Genomic DNA, 25,498 nt, shown 5'->3' on the forward strand with positions numbered 1-25,498 from the left:
ACTACATGTATTGTGATATATTTACTCTCAGAATGGAATAAGGTGCCCACTGTAAACAGAAAAATGCAAGATATTTTTTTAAATATTAATTTAAAAAATAATAAATAAAAACAGATATTTAAGAAGAATTCAGGTCCAAAAATGGGGGGCGGGGGCGGAATGGGACACTTGGCAGCTGTGTCTTTGGTATGACTGAACTGGTAATATAACCCGCAACCTCCTGTATCCAAGGCAGATGATCTAACCACTTAGGCCACCAAAGTGGTCTGTCCATCACGATGATGAATACAATAATGATGATGATAATGATGATGACTGATGATAATTTTACTTCTTTGAGCACAGGTGTCCTTGATACAGATGTTTAACATGAAAGTGAGAGTAATAAAAGCAATCCCTATTTCTGTCCTATATGAGCAGCCAATGTGGACATCTATCAAGCTTTTACTGTAACAACATTAATCATCAACACATAAGAAAAAAATGTATCATCATCGTTTCTAAAAAATTAAGGACAGTTGCTACAGCTGAGGCAGGGGTGACAGGCAAAACAACAAAACTGCTACAGCCTACCTGGTAATCTTTAAAATTGATAGCCATCCGAAGTTCCACACTCTGGTTGTTGATTTCAGGCCGACGAATAGTGTGAGTGTATGTCCACACACCTGGAAAAGGGCAACGGGAAACACAATATTTGCAAAAGTAATCAATCAAACTTAAGTCTATGAAATTAAGATAAGACAAAATAGGGCAAGTCAAATAATCACATAAAATGAATTAAATTTAAATGCATTTATGACTACTGCATCATTTAAAGAAATAATTTTAAAAAAAAAGAAAATAAACAAAACAATTCTAAATGTGTTCATGGAACAAGGATCCACACCAACGTGCTGGAATACCAACCTAAATGCAGAACTCAGGAGGTGAGTTGGACAACAAAACTTGAGAAAGATGAGCTGCATAGCAAACTTAAGAGAAGTGTGATGTGATGTGATTTTGAATTTTTTCATGTAGCTTTAACAATTTTTCAGTCATATCGCTACAATGTCTCAGTGTGGCAGGTGACAGTGATGTCTAGCCCTGGGGCATCATGCCACAGACAAGTAGCATGATGTTCCACCCAGTCACATTATCCTGACACCAGGCCAACCAGTCCTAACACTAACCTCTTAATGCTGAGCGCCAAGCAAGGCAGCTGTGAGTACCATTTTTGTAAGTCTTTGGTATGACTCAGCTGGGGATTGAACCCTTGACCTGCTTCTGAGGCGGACACTCTAACCACTAGGCCACTGGAGCAGTCTTAAGAGATGTGAGCTGGACAGAAGAAAGGATAAGGCTAACATTATATGCCCCTACTGTTGTATAAATAGAACTCTAAATTGGTCACATTTACCTTTCTAAATCTGGTTATATTGTCCTGGTGCCAGTAATATATTAAGCTGTTGTTCTCGATGCATTACACTATCAGTTGTTGTTCTCTATGCATTACACTATTGGTTGTTGTTCTCAATGCATTACACTATTGGTTGTTGTTCTCTATGCATTACACTATTGGTTGTTGTTCTCTATGCATTATACTATTGGTTGTTGTTCTCGATGCATTACACTACTGGTTGTTGTTCTCTATGCATTACACTATTGGTTGTTGTTCTCAATGCATTACACTATTGGTTGTTGTTCTCGATGCATTACACTATTGGTTGTTGTTCTCTATGCATTACACTACTGGTTGTTGTTCTCGATGCATTACACTATTAGTTGTTGTTCTCTATGCATTAAACTATTGGTTGTTGTTCTCTATGCATTACACTATTGGTTGCTGTTCTCAATGAATTACACTATTGGTTGTTCTCGATGCATTACACTATTGGTAGTTGTTCTCTATGCATTACACTATTGGTTGTTGTTCTCTATGCATTACACTATTGGTCATCATTCTCCAGGCATTACTTTGTGATCTTGTTTTCTAGCAAGTTAAATTGAAATATATGAATTCTGGGTATATATACTTTGTTATCCAGTTTTTTAAATCCATAGCTTGTGAAAACTTAGTGTTAAATGGGACAAGTCATGGTACCATACTTTAAGTAGTGGAAATGGGGGTGGTGGTGAAGAATATGACGATAAACTTCCATTATGATTTCATCACTAGAAGCCACAAGCATTCTGTACAAAATAAGAACTGATCCACAGGATTTTGAATCCAACTTGTTAGTAGTATTGTAAACTTGACATCAGCATTGTAAACTTGATAGTATCATTGTAAACTTGACATTAGCATTGTAAACTTGATAGTAGTATTGTAAACTTGACATTAGCATTGTAAACTTGATAGTAGTATTGTAAAATTGACATTAGTATTGCAAACTTGATAGTAGTATTGTAAATTTGACATTCATATTGTAAAATTGATAGTATTGTAAACATTATCATTGAAAACTTGATAATAGCATTGTAAACTTGACAAAAGCATTGTAAACTTGATAGTAGTATTGTAAACTTGAAATAAGTATTGTAAACCTGACATTAGCATTGTAAACCTGACATTAGCATTGTAAACCTGACATTAGCATTGTAAACTTGAAAGAAGTATTGTAAACCTGACATTAGCATTGTAAGCGCGTTAGCATAAGTTTGTTAAGTTTTAAAGCAGGGATTTTAGTTTCATCTTCAGAGGCCATCATAAAAAGGAAATCTTTTTCATACAGCCACCTTGATAAACTGCAAAATAGCATGTTTAAAAAGAATTCCACCTTTGAGAGGTCAACCTTTTTAGAAGGCAACATTTTTATTGCATAAGGAGTGGTCTTATAACTGTGTTCTTCTCCCAACAAATTTGAAGACATTTGTTGCGAAGGTATATATTTTTGTTGCTAATAGTGTACTATTAAACTTAACTTTTTTTTCAAAAAGAAGGTAAAGGTCAGTTCAAACTTATTCCCATTATTATTACGACTGGATTGGGTTTCAGGTTCTCAAAACGAGGGAGAAAGAATTTGGCATTGACAAGTGCAAGTAATATACAAGATAAGGAAAAGTGTAGCATTTGCAGTTACAGTATCATCAATGGAGTTTGCATATTTAGGTCAATTAAATAGCTTATGAGCTTATTTTCTGTACAGTATCAACTTGTCATATCACTCCAACTGATTAACACATTAACCCTTAGTGATGAGTTTACGTGGCAGGAGGTAGTAGCCTACTGTCGAGTTCTGTAGCGTCAAGGTCATGTATGATACACTAAAGTGGGTGGTATTATAGAAAGGTAGACAGATGTAGCTCTATAATGATACCAAATAATCTGGAATTTCTAGTTGCACTACAAAATACAGAGGGAAAAACCTCATTTTTTGAACCCGATTTTTTCCACCCAAAATTTGCCCGTGGTCAGAATCCAATTTTGTGTCTGGATTTTAGACTTTTAGGTCTTAGATCTAAGGCAGACTGGTATGAACTGCAAATGGACAGATGAACCTTTGCAAAAAGTAGGATAAGATGGGCATTTGGAATAAAGAGTGGTCTCAATATACGAAAATAATGGGTCAGTTAAACACACACACACACAAAAAATCAACTTTTACCTATCTGCTCATGCACAAGCCAATGGAAAATGATGTTTCTAACACAACTAGGCATTATGTTATTGGTAGATCACCTGCAAGTTGATGAATTAGGATCTATTCAGAAATAGCTTTCAAAATGTGTTTCCTACTTGAATATCAAGTGAAAATAACAAAAACCTCCAGGGGTTAATGTGTTAAGATGTTCATTGTTTTAAAATCTGGTGAAAACATACACATCTTTCTAAAAGATCACAAAATTTGCATCTATCATTATTAGTGATCAACTACAGGTATCTAACAACTGTCTGCATTTTGAAGACAGAATACAAAAGCCTTCATTTCCTCCTAAAACAAGATCTGAACAAACGCAAAGTTAATATGGTCAACAAAATACGAACAAGGGAAATGTGTGTGTGTGATTTGGATTTTTAACGTATCTTTAACAATTTTTCAGTCATATCGCTACTATGTCTGCAGTGTGACAGTTTATAGTGATGTCTATCACTGGGGCACCATGCCGCAGACATGTAGCATCATGTCCCACCCAGTCACATTATCCTGACACCAGGCCGACCAGTCCTAATACTAACCTCTTAATGCTGAGCGCCAAGCAAGGCAGCTGTGAGTACCATTTTTATAAGTCTTTGGTATGACTCAGCCTGTGATCGAACCCATGACCTCCTGCATCTGAGGCAAACAAGGGAAATAGAAAATAAACACAAGAAAAACAAAGCTTTTCTGTATGCTAAATTCCTCAGTGTGCCAAAAATATTATTTTCATTAATGCCAACATTGTATTTTAAATGCAAAAACCTTACTAAGGTGAGCACAAAAAAGTAGGTCACTGTGAATTAATTTCTAAGTAATATTTATGTACTACTTAACGTAGCAGTACAGATCAGATTTAGAGTCGTGCTATAGGAATGTTTAAGTAAAGAAATGGGTACAGGAGTCGGTATTAAAGCAATGAATTCTAGTATAAGAATGATCTTGGTAATGTAAAATTGATAATATGGGACATTTTTTAAAAAGTATACTTAAGACTCTTTCTCATTAGTACACTAGTTATTAAAATGAAGACAATATTTTAACATATCAGCTTCTTAATGAAGGCAAATACAAAATGAAAAATATAAGAAATTTCAAAAATATATGTCATATCATCATCAAAGTATAATTACTTATTGATGTCCTACAAGGGTATTACAAAAAAATATGGATTTTTGTTGTTGTCGTAAAAATCACAATTATCCAGAATCTAAATGATCCTTTCTGCAAGAATGGACTGCTGTTTGTTGCATCAGACTATGTTTGTGTTTATTGCATAGCACCTGGGCAGATGAAAAATGTAAATACAACTGTTGTGTTTATTGCTCAGAACCTGGGTGGATGAAAAACATTATATAATATACAGCTATTCTTGTTTATTACTCAGAACCTGGGTGGATGAAAATGCTGTTTGTGTTTATTGCTTAGCACTTGACTGGATGAAATAATCTGTTAAGTCTTCTACGGCATTTCATTTCTGAAAACTTTCAGAACATGAAACATCTGCTAAATCTTCATAAAGGAAATAACAACTTTATGAAATAATATTTTTAACCATCTTAGTTTAAACATTTATAATTGATTGAAGAATTAATTGCTAAAGAAATGAATTTACAGATACAGAGATTTGACAACTGACTTGGAAATTTCTTAGAAATGTTGTGGTTCCTTTCAGTGGTAATGAGATATCCATGAGGTTCCTTTCAGTGGTAATGAGAGATCCACGAGGTTCCTTTCAGTGGTAATGAGATATCCATGAGGTTCCTTTCAGTGGTAATGAGATATCCATGAGGTAAAGAAAACAAAACAATTTTAGGTGAGGTAAATTTGACATTTTTGGAAACATAAAAGAAAGGTTTTTCAGCTAAATGAAATTCAGTGCTCTCTAAATGATGAGTGGTTGAATCACAATGCAAGCAGTTCGCAGGTAGTTTAAAACAGTACCAAGCAAAGATGCATATTCTTGATATATTATAAAGATCAATTTTGATCTACAATGGAAGGAACAAAGTAGAACAGCAAAGGTCTTGCTTCTCCAAGATTTCTCTTTGATGGTTAAACACAGATGGACAACAGACATATCCGTCATTTTCTGGTCTGAGATCTAACTTCTGTGAAGTGTCAATGGAATTATCTGGCTTTCCCAGACCTTGTTCCCACTCATTTCTTGCAGCACATCAAATATAAGCATGTGCCTTGGGTTCAACCGGCTACATGTCCCCCACCCTGAACAAAAATGGGAAAAGGCTGTAACCCTTGTCTAAATAATGGCACAAATTATAAAATTTATCAAGCCAATCAGAGTAGACTTCTACCAAAAAGCTTGGGGATATGCTCACAGACAAAAGAAGAAAAAAAAAGCAAGAATACTTGGGCCCAGTTGTTTCAAAAACATGTATTGAGGCATACACAAAAGGATGCCAAACACTTTTCCAAAGTCCTGTGGGAGCCCATCTTGAGAGATGCAGAGATTGTTACAAAGCTCTTTAGTGAGATGGACAAGTTAGGTTTGTTGGAGATCCAAGACTCTCAAGCCTGAGAGTTAGTGTTGTCATCTTGCATTCTGCAGAAAAGCAGGAACCACTGCTTCAGTGGCCAAAGATGAAGCTGTGAAAGGTGACGAGGACCAATCCTCTGGCTTCTTTTGGTAGGTGGACAGCTGCTCTAGGATATGCAGGACTTTTACCCAATATCTTCTTTCTCAGTGCATTTATTGCCTTTTCCCTGCCAGTGATGATAAGCCCTGGGAGACGTGCTGGACTGAGGCTAATTTTATGCTACCAGTGCAGTGGCAAGCAGAAGAAACAGCTATCCCAGTGACTCCGCCAGGGACTTCTCGTGGAATCTTTATATAACATTTTGTAAATTCATAAAAACAGGAGAATTGGAATGTTCTGACCTGACTTGAGTTGCAGTGCTACTGGTGATCAGTGATCACAATTTCAAGTACCTGCAGCCATACTGAGGCCATACTGAGTCTGCCACTATAAGTATTTTATATCCAATGCAGCCCTATCTCGTTCCCTGTTACTCCTGTGCAAAGCTTTCTAAAACAGAGGCCCATCATAAATTCTTGTAGTATACTCATGCCATTTAACAAAAATACATGAATCATGAGAGAGTTCCATTAAATAAAAATACATACCATCTTTTCCCCTTTTCCTCAGACGTGCCTGCATTTTTCTGCTTGGTGTCACCAGGTAGTCATGGCAAACAGTGAAATCCTCACACTTTGGAAAGTCCTGACAATAATGAACAGATAATACACCAATTATTTGATGCAGCTGATACTACGGTGAATTCAACATTTTTGGGGTAGTATAGATTTTTATGAAGTTTGTGGATGCCAAATATCATGAATTGAGAAAACAACTACTGTTGAATTTCTGTTATCTTTGCAGGCATAAAAGTTTAGTTTTACCATGTCTCATGCTACTGTAAGGCAGAACGTCTTCTTTATTCAAATATTCTCAAATTTATACGAGTGGGATTGAAGGGATGATAATAAAAATGACAACACTTTTGAGTTCCTTTATTTCTTGGATGTAACAAAAAGTGTAAACCTAATATAGGAATGCTTTAAATTAATGAGGTGAACAAAAAGCACAATGATTATGTCAATCATAATGGTTGGCATATATGCTAATGGGTAGCTGAAATTGGGACCAAGATATACCGACCACAATGAATAGATAGTGGACAACAACAAAAAAGTTACAAAAGCAAGAAAAATGTGTTACCTTGGCCTAGTTTTAGTATGTAAGAGTTAGTTTTGCTGAGATGGATTCATATACTGATTTATTTGTGTGAAGGTTAAATATCCAAGATATTGGGGGTGTAAATAATGGTCCGTTGAAATAAAAAAAATTAGTAAAGGGTAAAATTTAAGTCAACCTGCTCTAGTATTGTTAAGATTGAATTACTTTTCCTGAGAGGCAATCTTGTACTATTTTCATGAGTGTATGTGATACTGGTTCAAGATATGGAGAGTGTAACAAATGAATAGCAGAAAAACAAGTCAATTCAAGCATGAAAATTCAGTCACATCGACCTAGTTTTGCATGGCTGAGATATTTTTTACTGAGGTGCATCAACATACCAGTTTACATCAGTGCTGGTGAAATAAGGTCAAGATACTGAGCCTGCAATGAACAGCTGAAAATACAAAGTCTCTCAAGCATGAAAATTGGGTCACCCTGACCAAGTTTTGGCAAGGTTGATTTTATAAAAACAATAGATGTATCCACATACCAATTTATTATCAGTGTAAGTGAAATAGGGTCCAGGATAATAAAAATACAACATACAAATGGCTAGAAATATATATAAATATTATCCCAAGGATAAAAATTCGATCACAATAACCTAATTCAGGCACTGTTGATTTATTTTGTTGAGATGCATCCATAAATCAATTTTTGTAAGTGTTGGTTAAATAAGGTGAAAGATATTGCATATATCACAAACAGCTGAAAATATGAAAGTGACTTGAGCATGAAAATTAGGTCACACTGACCTTGTTTATGCATGGTTAATTTTAACCACGAACAATGCATCCTTATATCAATGTTCATAAGCGTAGGCAAAATGCAGTCCAAGATACGAAGAGTGTAATAAACAGCTGAAAATACAAGTCACTCAGTAATGCAGATTAGTACACATTGATGTTGTTTTGGTTATGGCTGAATGACTTCCATGGAAATGCATCCACAAACCAAATTTAAAGGTGTAGCTTGAGATATCAGGGCATAACAAGCAAAAGAACAAACAAATCAACCAACATACAGACTGAATCATGGGCAAAATGCTTAATTCCTTCCAATGGTGAGGTGATAAAAATCTTAGGTAAGACTAGGTTTACTTTAATTTTGGGAATTCTAAACATAAGTGGCTTAAATTCTTTTACAGTGGGGCAAGGTCTTATGTTCTACAAAAATTACATTTACCAGATTTTTGAAAAAACTGCAAAGAGGCTGGCTGCATGGGGATACAATTTCATCCTGTTTGTTTCTATTCTAAGTTGAAAGCTTAGGAAAAATGCTTAGAAAAAAATAAAGTATAAAAGGAATATTAATTACTACCAAAAGATTATTTTAGTAAGCTGTCAACATATATATTTTAAGAAGTGTCAGAAGAACCACTAAAACACATTTTCAAAACACAGGATCAATTTTAAAAAATTTCTGGATTAAAAATAACTGTTGGAAAAACTAAGGCATGGTGATCATAAACAGTGCAGAATATGAAACTACCTGACAATTTAAATTTAGGACCATTAATACTGGGTGGGGTGGGGTGTTTTTCTTAATAAATAATATATGGGCACTTAATTCTCATGAAACTTGTAAGAAATAATAGAAAATGTATTTTATAACTGGATTACAAGGAAACTAACTTTGTTTGGTCAAATAACAGTAATAAAATCTTTAGACTTAATTAAAAGAATGAAAAGAATTATAAGCAAATATTTTATGTGATGGTGGACCAGACAAAATAAAACCTAGAATAACTGCAAAAGAATATAAACTGGAGAATTATAAATGACTGATCTCAGCAATTGTAAAAGACACTGCTGAAAATTATTTGGCTAAAATGAATCTTACAAATTTAGATGTTTAACAACTATTGTATAACATATATTTGCAACAATAGTCATACAATAAAAAAAATCCATTCTGGGAAAATGCTTTAAAAGCTTGTTCAACTTTTATAGATAAGGATACATGTGATCTTTTTAAGTGAAAATTTAATTTGTCAACAAGATAGCTGAAAATATATATTCTTCTCAATTCCTCAGGTTTAAGTAAGTCTCTGTTAGTCTGTCGGCATCTCAGCCACGACTATCTATTTATATCTCAAATCTTGTACAAAATGAAGAACTGATAATAGCATTCAGTGATTTGTATTTTCAAACAAACTTGTACATCTTGCACACACATGTAAAGTGATGATCACAAGGATCCCCAATCATGGCATTGCTGGGGTAATAAATATTTAAACGAAGTTTATCAAAGGGACGGACACTTTACTGACAAGAATTTCGAGAAATCCAAGATAAACCATTACTTGCATTCAACTGTCTGTGATATTTTTGAGCCAGATCTGCCAACCCCAATGATAGTCACTGAAGGAGATTTTGAAAACTTTTCAGGGAGATTTCAATTATTTTGCACTTCTTGCAAAAATGCTGTATATAAATCACTAACATCAGATAGGCATGGAAACTCGAGGCTACAAGTTTGGAAAGAATTTATATATTTTTTGACTTTCTATTTTCATCCGAATGCCTCTTTTGTTTATTTGTTGTTGTTGTTGGATTTAACGCCATTTTTCAGCACATGATAGGCATGGCGGCCAGTATTAATGATTGTGGAGGAAGAACCCTGGAAAACCCCGGAAAGAACCACTGACACATGAGAAGCTACTGGCAAGCTTTCTCACATACCCACATTGGTCGAATCCGAGACTCAAACCCACACAGATAGAGGTGAGATGGCAGTGATCCGTAACGGAGAAAGCTTTAGACCACTCGGCCAATCAGGCCCCCCCCCCCCTTTTGTTTAGATATTGTAGAATAGGTCAACAAACATAAGGATTCAACTTTGCAACAACTTTAATGTGCTTTAAAAGAAATTCTGCACAATTCTGCTCTACCAAACTGGTGATTTTTGAATTGTTTTTCTTTAAAGAAAACTCCAAATTTCTTTTATGAAACAAATATTTTCAGGGGGGAAAAAAATAATAAAAAAATGTGGGAGTACAGGAGGAACAGTCGGATTTCAGGAGTCTCTCACAAAACAATGGGAGTGTTAGCAGATCTGTTGAGAATAAGAAGATTAAAAACCCTATCTCAATATGATGATCCATTTGGAAGGAGTAGCAATAACAAGATTTTCACAATAGACATCATAGTGGCTATATCGGATGTAATATCAGTACCATTTTCATCTAGGAACAACTATTTATCACAAAAATGTCTTTCCATGAATTCCCCATGTTAATGACTGTCAATTTAGGCAGTGTAACAATAACAAGATTTTCAAGATGGCACTGTTATCATTTAGGACAAACAAGATCTCAAAAGATTTTATTTTGTAGTAAATCCAACGATGATATAATTTAATATCCATTCAGAAGTAGTGATACAATTTTCAAGATGGCCACTGCAGCAGCCATACTGGATGTCCTTGTGGCCCCATTTTGATAGTAATCCCTCAAAGTAGTTTAGGGTGGAGTAGTAATAACAAATCTGCACTAATACACAATGGCCACCCAAAAATATAATTTGGTCTATGACAAGAAGAGCTAAAGCAAGTGACACTCAACTGTCTTAAAGAATTTCCAGGAAATGAAGATAAGACTGTTTTCAGTTTTTTAACTGCTGATTGTTGAAACCATGTATTATATTCTTGTACTAAAGGTTTTTCAAAGCCATATTGAATACAAGATTTGAACCATTATATGACTTTTTGTAACGCTTCTATTTCAATATGACTTTCCATTAAGAAGCAAAAACAAGATGACTCAAGGTCAGATCAGTGGATTTTCACATTTTGACAAGATTTTCAAGATGGCTGGCCATGGTGGCCATATTGGAATTCAAATCAGCTCCATATTAATTGAGGATCAATTATACATCACAAAACTTCTAGCAATATCCCCAAGTTGTTATGACCATCCATTCTCAAGACAAGTAGCAACAAGATGATTTTCACGATCGGTGCAGTGATGGTCATTCAGAATGTGCAAACAGAACCATTTTCATTCTGGTTTTTGGCTTTGGATTTTGTAGATTTAATGACATTTTTCAGCCAGTATATTTGGTGAAGGAAGAAGCATGGAAGACCTCTGAAAGAACCACTGACCCACATGAAACTACTGGCAAGCTTTCCCACATATCCATGCTGAGATGAGACTGGAAATACTTTCATTATGGACCAACTAGATTTTATATGAACTGATCTGGTGAAAACCTGAAGTCCATATGACTTTCCTTCCAGGAAGAGTTATGATAACAAGATCTGAAAGGCAGTTGCCATGGCATGTCATACTGGACTTCAGATTGGCACCATTTACCTTTAGGACCAACTAGATATCATAGATGTCTTTTAGTGAAAAGCCCATGTTGATATGACATTTCATTCAGCAGGAGTAGCATTAACATGAATTTAAAGTTAATTACTGTGTTGGCCATTCTGGATGTTGGAGCAGCACTATTTTCATTTAGTACCAACTTAACCTTGTGATGAAAGTGTGTGCTCAAAGTTTAATGGCAAATCCATAAAGAAGTTCAGGAGCAGTAGTGACAATAAACTTATGCTAATGGATGGACAGATGTTGGACACTGCATGATGGACAACAGGCCATCTCATACGCTGTTCTAGTCTATGACCAGTACAGATAAAAATGATCTTAAGACACTGAACTCACCAACAGGTCTGGGATACAGGCAACGAGGAATTTACGCTTTCTGCTGTTAGATTTCAGACGATCTCCTGGATCTATACCAAGACGACTGCAAACAGCCTGGAATGAAGTACCAATAGTACAATCAAGTCACACGCATCATCCTGACAGTCATTGAATATGTATTAAATCATGTAACCTTAACAGCAAACCATTAAAATAAAAAGATTAATCTGATGATGGTTTGGGTGGGTGTGAGTGTGTGTGTGATTTAGATTTTTAACGCAGCTTTAATAATTTTTCAGTCATATTGCTATAATGTCTGTAGTGTGGCAGTTTACTGTGATGTCTAACACTGGGGCATCTTGCTGCAGACATGTAGCATTAAGTCCCACCCAGTCACATTATTCCGACACCAGGCCGACCACTCCTAACACAAACCTCTTAATGCTAAGTGCTCAGCGAGGCAGCTGTTAGTACCATTTTTATAAGTCTTTGGTACAACACGGCTGGGTTTGGACCTGCAACCTCCTGCATCTGAGATGGACACCCTAACCACTAGGCCACTGGAACAGTCTGATGGTTTTGATGTTGAAACTAAGGTCAGACCAACTCTGACGAGTCAGTATCTGTAAGACAGTTGATTTTTTTCCGTAAGATTAACCAGTTTTCAGTAAGGTGTAACAAAATATCAATAACTGCTATTGTGAAGCTGGAAAACATAATTAAAGGTTTGACACATCGATGATAAAGATTACGTTCAACTGAAAAATTTGTAAAGTAGGCACAGACTTTATTTACCACCAGTACAGTTGCACAAACTCTAGTTCCAAACCCTATGCAGCTCAATGGCTTGTTGTTATCTCTCAGCTTGACATAATTCTTGGAAATTCTTTTCCCTTTCACATGACAATGACAATCATATCTCCGGCCACAAGACATACTCAAATTGGCATGTGATATCCAATAAATGTAATTGTGTCCTTTCCAGCTTTTATTCACAAGAATCTGAATACTCCATTTTATTCTTCTGTGTTGATTATCAACACTTTTCTAGAAACTTATTTTCTCTTTTGTCTAAAAACATGTATCGCTTTCAGGGCGCCACTTTTAAATATTCTATAAACAACAGTTTGATCATGCAGATGCTTCACAGGAACAAAAAGGTGCAGTTTAAAGCGTATGGGATGATGTTTTGTAAAGTTAGTCTGGTTCCCTAATTTCACTATTCTAAGATGAAACCTGGATCCAAATAAAACACGGATGAACCAAATTATCTCAATTTTTTGGCAATGATCATTTTTCTGTACTTTTTGCTAGTATGCCGTAAGTCTGCATTTTAAGGGTAATTTTCGTAAGACAGCAAAACCGTAAGAGTTGGCAGGTCTGTAAGGTGTCCAATGTCACCAAAAGGCTGAATTGTCAACTGGGTACGTACAAAATGCAAAGTCAATTAATAGTAATAAATCTGTAACAGCCCATTTCATGCAGACTTTGGTGAACTTTGTAATTTGCTCGGAAATTTGATCACGTGGTGGGTGGTCAGCTGACCGTAATAGTCACTCAATAGGTGGTGGGCAAAATATGGCGGACGCTTTAGCATCAGCATCAACTTCTGTAACTACTTCAACATCGTTTATCGAGTTGAAAAATGCATATTCAACAGCGATGCTGCCGCAGATATTGACGAAATTTAATATTGGAACCATCCTGTCTTATTTTCTGGAAACCAGGGCGGATTTCAAACCCATACGAGAGAGTAGCTTTGAGCTGTTTACATCTGGACATGCACATTTAAGTAAGGAAACGGTATCGAAGTAAACAAATTTAATCCTGACAATCAAAGAGCAAATTGTTCAAACTATTTCTGTGCATCCGAAATGTCACTATAATAAAATGCGTTTCATATGAGTTATCAGATTTGTTTTTGAAAGTCTGTGGATAATTTACATATAAATTTCAATCATTTAATTAATTTTATTTCTGAAATATTTCTAAACAACAATGGATGCCATTGTGTTATGTACATGTGCCCACCAGCGTTTGATTGGCTGGAGTATAAAGTAACTCTGGAGGTTATTCAGATAATTACAGAGCAACTTGGTTAAATTCAGTATGAAATGGGCTATGTTCTGGAGAGGAAGCTTACAACAGACTTGACTGAAGTCAAACAAAAATTGAGGATGCTAACTAATTCACAAGACATCATGTTATTCTAAGTCAACCAATGAGTGCAGTACTAGAGGCAAAACATTAAGAAAATCTTAAGATCAAATTGTGCATCTGAGGTTTACAATTTGCCCTGATTTGGAGCCCTCAAGGAACAAGATCTTATATGTAACCTCGAATAACTAATCAGCTGCCTTTACTCAACCTTCAGCCTTTCAAAACATCTGAAAAACTCAAGGTTTCATTCACAAATAAAGCACTGAGTTGCAACAGAAGTTGATACTACTTGCATTAAAATGGAAAAATCTAAACTCTTTAAAAGCACTATTACAAACCTCAGATATATTTAAAATTAAGAGGTCATGGTGTTAAATATAATGCTCTTTATATACTCACCTACTAAACATGCGGCAACTAATATGTTGGCGAGACCAAAAAAAGAAATTCAAATGAAAATGAAGAAACACCTCAGGAATATCTGCAGAAAGGAGGATGCCACATTTTCAAAACAAACATTCAATATCAGATAACAGAAAATATTTTGTCTGGCTCTGTGATATTTTACTAGCAACATCAAACTTATAAACAGAAGAAACTTTTGGATACACCAAAGAGACGAAATGTAACTCGGATAGGGATTGACATGGGATTCGAGCATTATATTTTATTTGTTGATCATTTTTCTCCCATGAAATCCTATGTCCACTGTCTTTTTCTGGAATTTAAAACTTTCTTGGAGAAGCCATGCTCCTCCCATAACCAACCTCACTTTGCAAGACTGGTGTTAATTACTATGAAACCAACCTCACTTTGCAAGACTGGTGTTAATTCTATGATGTCACTATTACCATGATGTCAATCCATTGTCAAAATGACAGCATCACACAAGCCACAAACTGAATATAAATTCTTCTTTAATATTAAAGACATATTATAGTTGTTTAGCCACCTGTTTACACCCACCCCATGAAAAACAAATACTTTGGTAAAATATCATTAATGACAGTTGAATACCAGCTGTATCAAAAGATAATGTCATTTGACTAGTTTGCATCAGGTGCAAACCTTTGCTTCATAATATCTTTGTCCACTACCAACCAGCTGTTCCTATGTCACATGGCCAAAAAAGGCATCTTTGCTAGCTGCGAGGAAGTATACAAACCTTACTCCAACAAGACACAGTCATCAGTTGAACCAATATATCAACCATAACTTCTCCCTCTTATGAGTTTCAAGGATAACAAAACTGGTTAGGGACTGGTGGAGACTACAACACCACAGTAGATGGGAGAGAATGTCTCAAATGTCCTAAAGGCAGTACCGTCTTCTATGTTGGCTACATAAGCAAGTATACAAGGTTATGCTGCAGAAGCAGAAATGGACAAAAAGACAAACAGGCTCATCAATAGGTATATTCCCTCATGTTCAACACCCGAGAATTCATGAAATTCTACAATAATTTTTATATGATTAATTTTGCAATTATGTAAAGAAAATTTATTTGGCAAATGTATATGTTCACAATAATCATTATATGAGACTCACACTGATCATTCTCATCAGCTTCTCTTCAAAGTCAGTACTGTTATCAACTATGTCCATGTACGGGTGTCCAACCCAGGCCTGGAAAGGATTACAAAATTATACATTTATTAACAACTACATTTCTCCTATGATTAGCCCAGAGGCCCCAACTTAAAATATTCTTTCCTAAATTGAGTACGGGCTTCTTGGAATTCTCAAATAAAAAGATTTGCTTATATCTGGTAAATGTTAGGGACAGACTTGTTGATTACGCTTGTGATTATCATGCGAGAATTCAGGGTATATAACATTTTTGATATTTTGATGTCATTTGCTTATACTTATAATCTGACCCCCTATGCCTATAATCGACTACTTAATGACCACATGCTGATACTCATAATTTGACCACCTATGCCTATAATCAACTACTTAATGCCCACATGCTGATACTCATAATTTTACCCTTATGCCTATAATCAACTACTTAATGCCCACATGCTGATACTCATAATTTGACCCTTATGCCTATAATCAACTACTTAATGCCCACATGCTGATACTCATAATTTTACCCTTATGCCTATAATCAACTACTTAATGCCCACATGCTGATACTCATAATTTTACCCTTATGCCTATAATCAACTACTTAATGCCCACATGCTGATACTCATAATTTTACCCTTATGCCTATAATCAACTACTTAATGCCCACATGCTGATACTCATAATTTTACCCTTATGCCTATAATCAACTACTTAATGACCACATGCTGATACTCATAATTTTACCCCTATGCCTATAATCAACTACTTAATGCCCACATGCTGATACTCATAATTTGACCACCTATGCCTATAATCAACTACTTAATGCCCACATGCTGATACTCATAATTTTACCCTTATGCCTATAATCAACTACTTAATGACCACATGCTGATACTCATAATTTGACCCTTATGCCTATAATCAACTACTTAATGCCCACATGCTGATACTCATAATTTTACCCTTATGCCTATAATCAACTACTTAATGCCCACATGCTGATACTCATAATTTTACCCTTATGCCTATAATCAACTACTTAATGCCCACATGCTGATACTCATAATTTTACCCTTATGCCTATAATCAACTACTTAATGACCACATGCTGATACTCATAATTTTACCCCTATGCCTATAATCAACTACTTAATGCCCACATGCTGATACTCATAATTTGACCACCTATGCCTATAATCAACTACTTAATGCCCACATGCTGATACTCATAATTTTACCCTTATGCCTATAATCAACTACTTAATGACCACATGCTTATACTCATAACACTGGACAACAAATTTTTACAAAAGTCATGTTACTGAAATAAAATTAGTCAATTCTTATCAATTTTTATGTGCTGAACACGAATATGACAGTCAAATTGCAAAATTGGCTCTAGTTTTTTTGTAATCTGCAAGAAATTAATGTTTACATAACGAAATGCATTCCAATAGTAAAAGGTCAACTGTAATAGCCTACCTATAAAAAATCAAGTCATTGACTACATCTTAGATTTCTTCGCCTGTCTCTTGTACAGCTGTTCGGGAGCATCTCTGAGGAGTGTCCAGCAGTAGTCAGCCAGCATTGTAGTGGACCATTTTCCCTGGTATCTTTGTTCCATTGTTGCGATATCTTGATGAAAACGTTCGCCGTGTTCATCACTAACAATACCACAGTTGCTAGGAAAGAAATCCAAATGGGAATGAAGGAAGTGAATCTTTAGAGACATATTGCAGCCAAGTTTCTTATACTTCATCAACATGTCTTCTACTAGTTCCTTATAGTTTTCTGCCCTAACATTTCCGAGGAAGTTTGTAGAAACTAGGCGAAAAGCATTCCATGCTTGTTTCGCGTCACCTTCCAGCAAGTTGTTGAACCGGTCATCTTTGAAAAGCTCTCGAATCTGAGGACCCACAAAAACTCCCTCTTTAATCTTTGCTTCGCTGAGTCGAGGGAATTTTTCATGCAGGTATCGGAATGCTGGCAAAGTCCGGTCAATGGCTTTCACGAAGTTCTTCATCAAACCTAGTTTGATGTGAAGGGGTGGTAGCAAGATTTTCTGAGCCTCAACCAGAGCTGGGTGTTGGATATTCTTCTCTCCAATGGCTACATTCTGCCTGTGAGTCCATTCCTTCCTCATGTAGTGCATTTCCCTTGCTCGGCTATCCCACTCGCATAAGAAACACATGTATTTTGTATATCCTTGCTGCAGTCCCATTAAAAGGGCAACTACCTTCAAATCACCACAGAGGTGCCAGCTGTACTTGTTATACTCAATGGAATTCAGTAGCTGCCTTAAGTTATCGTATGTCTCTTTCATGTGGACAGCATACGCTACTGGAATAGATGGAAGAATGTTTCCATTGTGCAAAAGCACAGCCTTGAGACTCAGTTTCGAAGAGTCCACAAATAGTCTCCATTCTTGTGGGTCATGAGTGATTTTTAAAGCATTCATGAGGCCCTCAATATCGGAACAGAATATCAGATTACTTTCCTTTCTGAAGAAAGGCTCCAATTGCTGGTGGCGCTTTCGATATGCAGTAATTGTGACATCTTCTTCTAGAAGATTCCATTGTTGGAGTCTTGATCCTAGCAATTCTGCCTTGTTCTTTGATAAGTCCAAATCACGAATCAGGTCATTTAGTTCTTCCTGTGTTATTCTGTGTGGGGTTGATGATGCACCACAGTGAAAATCTGGATCACTGCATGCTGATGGACCAGGAGAAGAACACGTCGACTCACCTTTGTCTTCGTCAGATGAATCAAGAGAATATTCTGCTGGAGGTTCTGGAATAGGAAGTCCCTCACCATGTGGAACTGGTCTCAATGCAGACGGCATGTTTGGGTAGACTATTCTCGACTTCTTTCGCTTCGTTATTCCGCCGGAAAGAGGAGGAACCAAGCAGAAGTAACAGTCATTTAGGTGGTTGCTTGGCTCTCTCCACACCATTGGGACTGCAAACGGCATTGATGACCTTTTGCAATTCAACCACTGTGAAAGCTGTGTTGTACATGTAGCACAGCATATATGCGGAGCCCAAGGCTTGTCTTGGTCACCAACCTTGCATCCGAAGTAAAGATGATATGCCTTCTTCACTTGAGAATTGATACTTTTCTTCTGGTTGGCAAATGTCACTTCCCCACAAATATAGCAAAAATTGTCCGCGGTATTAACACACTTTCGAGGCATTACTGTTCTTTATTGTACGTAAATGGATAAAATAATAAGTTTTATGTAACAGTAGCTTGAACTGTCTCGCACAACGTCTAAAATATTTTAAATGCTGAACCTATCTGATTGGGCTTTATATAGTACACTGCTTACGTCAGCTTCAGCAGCCGCCTGGCATTAGTATAATAGGCCTACACATGTATAGTACACTGCTGACGTCAACTTACTTCAGCAGCCGCATGGCATTATTATTGCATTGCATCAGAAAATGATGCAATCAACTGTGGATGATGTGAGCATGATGGTATTATGCAATGTTACATCATTATTCCGGATGTTGCTGCAGTCCTACTGGAGAAATTTACACAGTGAAACATAGAAAATGAGGTATATGAATATCTTCAAAACGAGAGCCAATACAAATTTTTCACGGTTATATTCGTGTTCGGCACACCAAAATACTACAGATTAGGGCCTTTTCAAGTCAGTAATGATTTCACTGTTGACCAGTGTAATTTGACCCACTGTGCCTATAATCAACTACTTAATGACCACATGCTGATACTCATAATTTTACCCCTATGCCTATAATCAACTACTTAATGACCATATGCTTATACTCATAATTTGACCCCTATGCCTATAATCAACTAATTAATGACCATATGCTTATACTCATAATTTGACCCCCATGCCTATAATCAACTAATTAATGACCATATGCTTATACTCATAATCTGACCCCCTATGCCTATAATCAACTACTAAATGACCACATGCTTATACTCATAATTTGACCCCCTATGCCTATAATCAACTACTTAATGACCATATGCTGATACTCCATAATTTGACCCCCTATGCCTATAATCAACTACTTAATGACCATTTGCTTATACTCATAATTTGACCTCCTATGCCTATAATCAACTACTTAATGACCACATGCTGATATTCATAATTTGACCCCCTATGCCTATAATCAACTACTTAATGACCAGATGCTGATACTCCATAATTTGACCCCCTATGCCTATAATCAACTACTTAATGACCACATGCTGATACTCATAATTTGACCCCCTATGCCTATAATCAACTACTTAATGACCACATGCTGATACTCATAATTTGACCCCCTATGCCTATAATCAACTACTTAATGACCACATGCTTATACTCATAATTTGACTCCCTATGCCTATAATCAACTACTTAATGACCATATGCTGATACTCCATAATTTGACCCCCTATGCCTATAATCAACTACTTAATGACCGTTTACTTATACTCATAATTTGACCCCCTATGCCTATAATCAACTACTTAATGACCACATGCTGATACTCATAATTTGACCACCTATGCCTATCATCAACTACTTAATGACCATTTGCTTATACTCATAATTTGACCCCCTATGCCTATAATCAACTACTTAATGACCACATGCTGATACTCATAATTTGACCCCCTATGCCTATAATCAACTACTTAATGACCACATGCTTATACTCATAATTTGACTCCCTATGCCTATAATCAACTACTTAATGACCATATGCTGATACTCCATAATTTGACCCCCTATGCCTATAATCAACTACTTAATGACCGTTTACTTATACTCATAATTTGACCCCCTATGCCTATAACCAACTACTTAATGACCACATGCTGATACTCATAATTTGACCACCTATGCCTATCATCAACTACTTAATGACCATTTGCTTATACTCATAATTTGACCCCCTATGCCTATAATCAACTACTTAATGACCACATGCTTATACTCCATAATTTGACCCCCTATGCCTATAATCAACTACTTAATGACCATTTGCTTATACTCATAATTTTACCCCTATGCCTATAATCAACTACTTAATGACCACATGCTGATACTCATAATTTGACCCCCTATGCCTATAATCAACTAATTAATGACCATATGCTTATACTCATAATTTGACTCCCTATGCCTATAATCAACTACTTAATGACCACATGCTTATACTCCATAATTTGAACCCCTATGCCTATAATCAACTACTTAATGACCACATGCTGATACTCATAATTTTACCCCTATGCCTATAATCAACTACTTAATGACCACATGCTGATACTCATAATTTGACCCCCTATGCCTATAATCAACTACTTAATGACTGCATGCTGATACTCATAATTTGACCCCCTATGCCTATAATCAACTACTTAATGACCACATGCTGATACTCATAATTTGACCCCCTATGCCTATAATCAACTACATAATGACCACATGCTTATACTCCATAATTTGACCCCTATGCCTATACAAATGGCGAAACCCCAAAATGCTATGCTTTTATGACAAGTTTAAAAATGTATGCCCACTTGCCTTTATCCCATTATTTTAACCCCTGATGTCACATTCACCATAATTTACTGCCATTAAGTCAATGATTCATTACTTGATGCCCCAATACTCCATTAATTTCATGCCCCTATGCCTATACCCCACTATGTCCTGTCTAATGAAGTTATAAAATGCCTAAAGCACAGAAAATATGATCCATCCCACTATGGAGATTTTATATGTTCAACAACTATGATAATATGTACCAGTTTTTGGATGTGAAATAACTTTGGTTGTGATGATTTATAGTACCCCCCCCCCCGCATTAAAAGATTAGTGAAATATCTTTGATCGTAATAACATTAAAATTTTTTATCATTTTAAACACGGAAACTTTTCAACACAAAAAGCTCTCTTCCTTTTCATTGCAGTTAATCCTTGCTCTCGGTTCTTGAATTCTGTTCTATTTAAACTTAAGCAGTTAAACCACATTGGGCCACACACACAGTAGTCTAGCTTCATTTGCCTGCAAGAAAAATAAATGATGGCAAAGTATATTTACTTGCCTTCAAGTCCAGAATACATGCAAACAACACAGACTCTGATCTGTTACAGCATAGGGTGCTAGCAGAGTTGGGTTTCTATTGTTTGTTTTACTGATGATACCCCACAAACTGCATAGACCCAGATCTGCCAGCACATTATGTGATGGCAGAGCTGGGTCTGTACAGTTTGCAGTTGGACTGGACTTGAAAACAAGTAGAGATGGTAATAACATGTATCATATGTAAATACAGTAGTATGTGTACTGTCCTGTATTGGAACAATGTATACATAAAGCTATATAATATACAAGGGAAAGCCACCCTAACGCAGTAGTTGGGGTACATGACTACCAATGTACCAAGCCAGAATATGGAGAATGAATGAAAATTTGATGAATAAGTGTACAAACATTGGGGGTGGGAAGGAGGCAAACTGACAGTCAAATGTATAGTACAAGTAATAATTTTACTATCAGCCAATTTATTTAACAGATGGGATTAAAATAAATCTATGTTCAATCAAAATTAATTACTTCTGTGTAAGAACATTAATTATGATTTGAAGGCTATAGGTTTCTGAAAGCAAACTGAATTACTCTCACCTGTCTGTCAGTTTGGCTGATGTTTTGGGTAGTGTCAGGGAATAAAGCAAATATAAGGAAATAATCTGTCCCACTATGTAACCAAGCCTTATCTGAATTTATGTTACAATAAAGCATGTTATTTAAACTTCATCATCAAAATGCAACAGTTTTATGATGAGAAATTTTGATTTTTTAAAAATACCAAATTCTGCAATCCCCTCAATTATCGTTATTTATGAAATGGGCATATGCACATTGTTGCATTGTCTTTTATTTTTTGTGGTATTTCTTACACTAGCTTACAGGGCTCCTGAAAAATGGTACAGTGGCAAGATAGATAAATGAGCCAATGCATGAACACATTTTGGTCTCTACTAATAAAAATAGTTAACCAGTCCATTGCAGCACTTTCATGTCATGACTTTTCACCTGTGCTGTGATGTTATCCAGTTTCCTGGCAGAGTCAATATCCTCGTGTCGAGTTAGGTGGCCCTCGATGGTGTAAAAATCTTCAGCTCCATAGGCTGCTGACACCATATGCAGGATCTGGTTGTAGCGGTTGTCACGGAGATCAACCTCATTCCAGCCATTCTCCTCCTTCATCCTCTTCCAGTCCTCTACTGGCAGGTCTGAAAATTTGGTTGCATAATTTTATATCTCCTTATGTATTTACTTATTTTTATTTATTTATAAATTCATCTATTTGTTCTGTGTAAACCTATTTTTTTTAAATGAATGAAAATCAATCAACATTATACCTTGGGCAAAGAGCAACACCTCGAGCAAAGGGCAGTGTTTACTCCCATATTTAGCCTCCTTTCACTCCAATCTTGACCCTTATGTTTCATGCTGGCCCATATTTCATCATCAGCTGTAGTTTTGTACTTTAAGAAAATATATTAAAAAAATTATGTGTCTTTTCTTTTAGTCCTATTTCCCCTAGATTCAGACTCCTGCTGCGCCATCTGTGTAATACATTTTCATATTCATGTGTGGTTATGTACTTTATGGACAAAATAAACATATTTTGTTTAAAAACTAAGCAGTTGTGAAATCAGTGGTTGGCAAATTAGGAAATGGAACATGATATGAAAATTTAATTATCATATAAGATGAAGCATACATAATGAGGTCTTAAATACAATGCTTTGCAAGTCACATTTAAAATAATATATAAAACACATTCCATCTTGTAACACCAATTCTAAATAGGCAGATACCCAATTATGTGCAATTATGTCGACGATCGGTGGTAAACTAATATTTAGAGAAATACGGTAGACACTGCCTGATGTATATGGCTAGTGATCAATCAAATTTCCCTTCAATCCATGGAAATAAACATGCTGCTCTGTATTAAGGCCAATCAGTGTAGCGTGCTCTGTATTAAGGCCAATTAGTGTAGCGGTGGATTGCATTTGTATTTCAGAGTCCTAAAGTACAGTTGCATCTTAACATTATTTATGCATGCAGTCTCAGCAAATATTTGTCATATGAAACAATCTGAATCTATTCAGTGCAGAACTTGCCTGATGATATAATGTTGCATAATAGAACCCCCATTTGCTTTGTTCAACCAGATTCTCATGTGACTGAGAGCATATGCTGTGTAAGAGTAAAACAAATATCAAGGTGCTCAAAAATATGTTTCAATTGAGAATCAGTGAACTAGAACCATGATCTTTTCATGTGCAAAAACAGGTACAGTAGGAATACAGGTGAAGACCTCTCTGCCATATTATTTCAGTACATAAACTATGGATGAACATAAAGGCACTCAACTATGGATGAACATAAAGGCACTCAACTATGGATGAACATAAAGGCACTCAACTATGGATGAACATAAAGGCACTCAACTATGGATGAACATAAAGGCACTCAACTATGGATGAACATAAAGGCACTCTGTATCAATCACTTTCCTTCTACTGGCAATTAACCTCAATTACTCTTCAAATGAACCAATGATACAAGAAACCACAAATGTCACCAAAATGACTGACCAATGATATCAGACAGCCACAAACAAATGTCACCAAAAGGACTGACCAATTATATCAATCACAAACATCACCAAAATGACCGATGGTATTAGACAGCCAGAAACAATGTCAACAAAATGGCTGACCAATGATCAAGGTAAAAAAATGTTACAGAATACTGCCAAAAAAACACACCAACATGAACTGATTAGTTACCATAGGTGCTGCTTGTCTTTTTGTACACTGTATAGAGTCCAACTACAAAATGAAAAGTCACAGATCTGCATAGCATAATGTACCAGCAGATTTGGGTCCATGCAGTTTGTTAGGAATAATCAGAAAAAACAACACAGACCAATGTAAAAGTCTCTTCTAGCCTTGCAAATTGTATTTACAGGATTCGATGATGCAAGCAAAAATGAAATCACTGTGTATGCTTTTATGTCAACAGCTGTGTAATATTCTTTATGGGTCTTGTCTACTCAACACTATCTGATTCATGTCAGCAAGTATGCTGCATGCACATAGCTCTACCTTTCTCAAGTGAATTTGGCCCCAGTGATTATTAACATGAAATAGGCCTATCAACAAATAAGCAACTTTACCCAATTTTTGGTAAACCTCATTTTGTGCATTACAATTACAGTTGTATTTGCATAGGCCTTTACCAGATACTGGCAACCACAAAAATCCAACTACAATTTTTCTTTGGTGTATGCCAATTATGTGAATACATGTACTCAAGAACTTGTGCATATAGATTTCCATATAAGTGCTGGTGCTAGTGATCTGCAATTTGTTTAAATTAAAACAGTTGTAATTCAAGAACTCAAGATCTGTTCAGTTGTCTGTTGAGTTTTAGCACGAAGTCACTGACAGCCAATAGTGTATCTTGAATTTTAGCACTAAGTCACTGATGGCCAATAGTGTATCTTGAATTTTAGCACTAAGCCACTGACAGCCAAGTGTAATGTATCCTGAATTTTAGCACTAAAACTGATGGCCAATAGTGTAATGTATCTAAAATTTTAGCACTAAGTCAATGATGGCCAATAGTGTAATGTATCTCACATTTTAGCACTAAGTCAATGAT

At 36.0% G+C, this 25,498-nt stretch overlaps 1 protein-coding gene across 1 annotated transcript in view; it reads right to left on the minus strand.

The window, feature by feature from the left end:
- The window catches only part of LOC149775318 (TRPL translocation defect protein 14-like), a 113,377-nt gene that overhangs the window by 11,663 nt on the left and 76,216 nt on the right, over window positions 1-25,498 (minus strand). The window contains exons 6-10 of the mRNA XM_089944276.1: window positions 22,850-23,049; window positions 15,735-15,812; window positions 12,045-12,140; window positions 6,760-6,856; window positions 574-665 (exon numbers count right to left, since the gene is read on the minus strand). Coding sequence (XP_089800402.1) covers window positions 574-665; window positions 6,760-6,856; window positions 12,045-12,140; window positions 15,735-15,812; window positions 22,850-23,049 — 563 coding nt within the window. The remainder of the gene's footprint in view (window positions 1-573; window positions 666-6,759; window positions 6,857-12,044; window positions 12,141-15,734; window positions 15,813-22,849; window positions 23,050-25,498) is intronic.

Source organism: Sinohyriopsis cumingii, chromosome 19 (genome assembly GCF_028554795.1).
Source record: "Sinohyriopsis cumingii isolate HCF-2022 chromosome 19, ASM2855479v2, whole genome shotgun sequence".
Lineage (NCBI taxonomy): Eukaryota > Metazoa > Mollusca > Bivalvia > Unionida > Unionidae > Sinohyriopsis > Sinohyriopsis cumingii.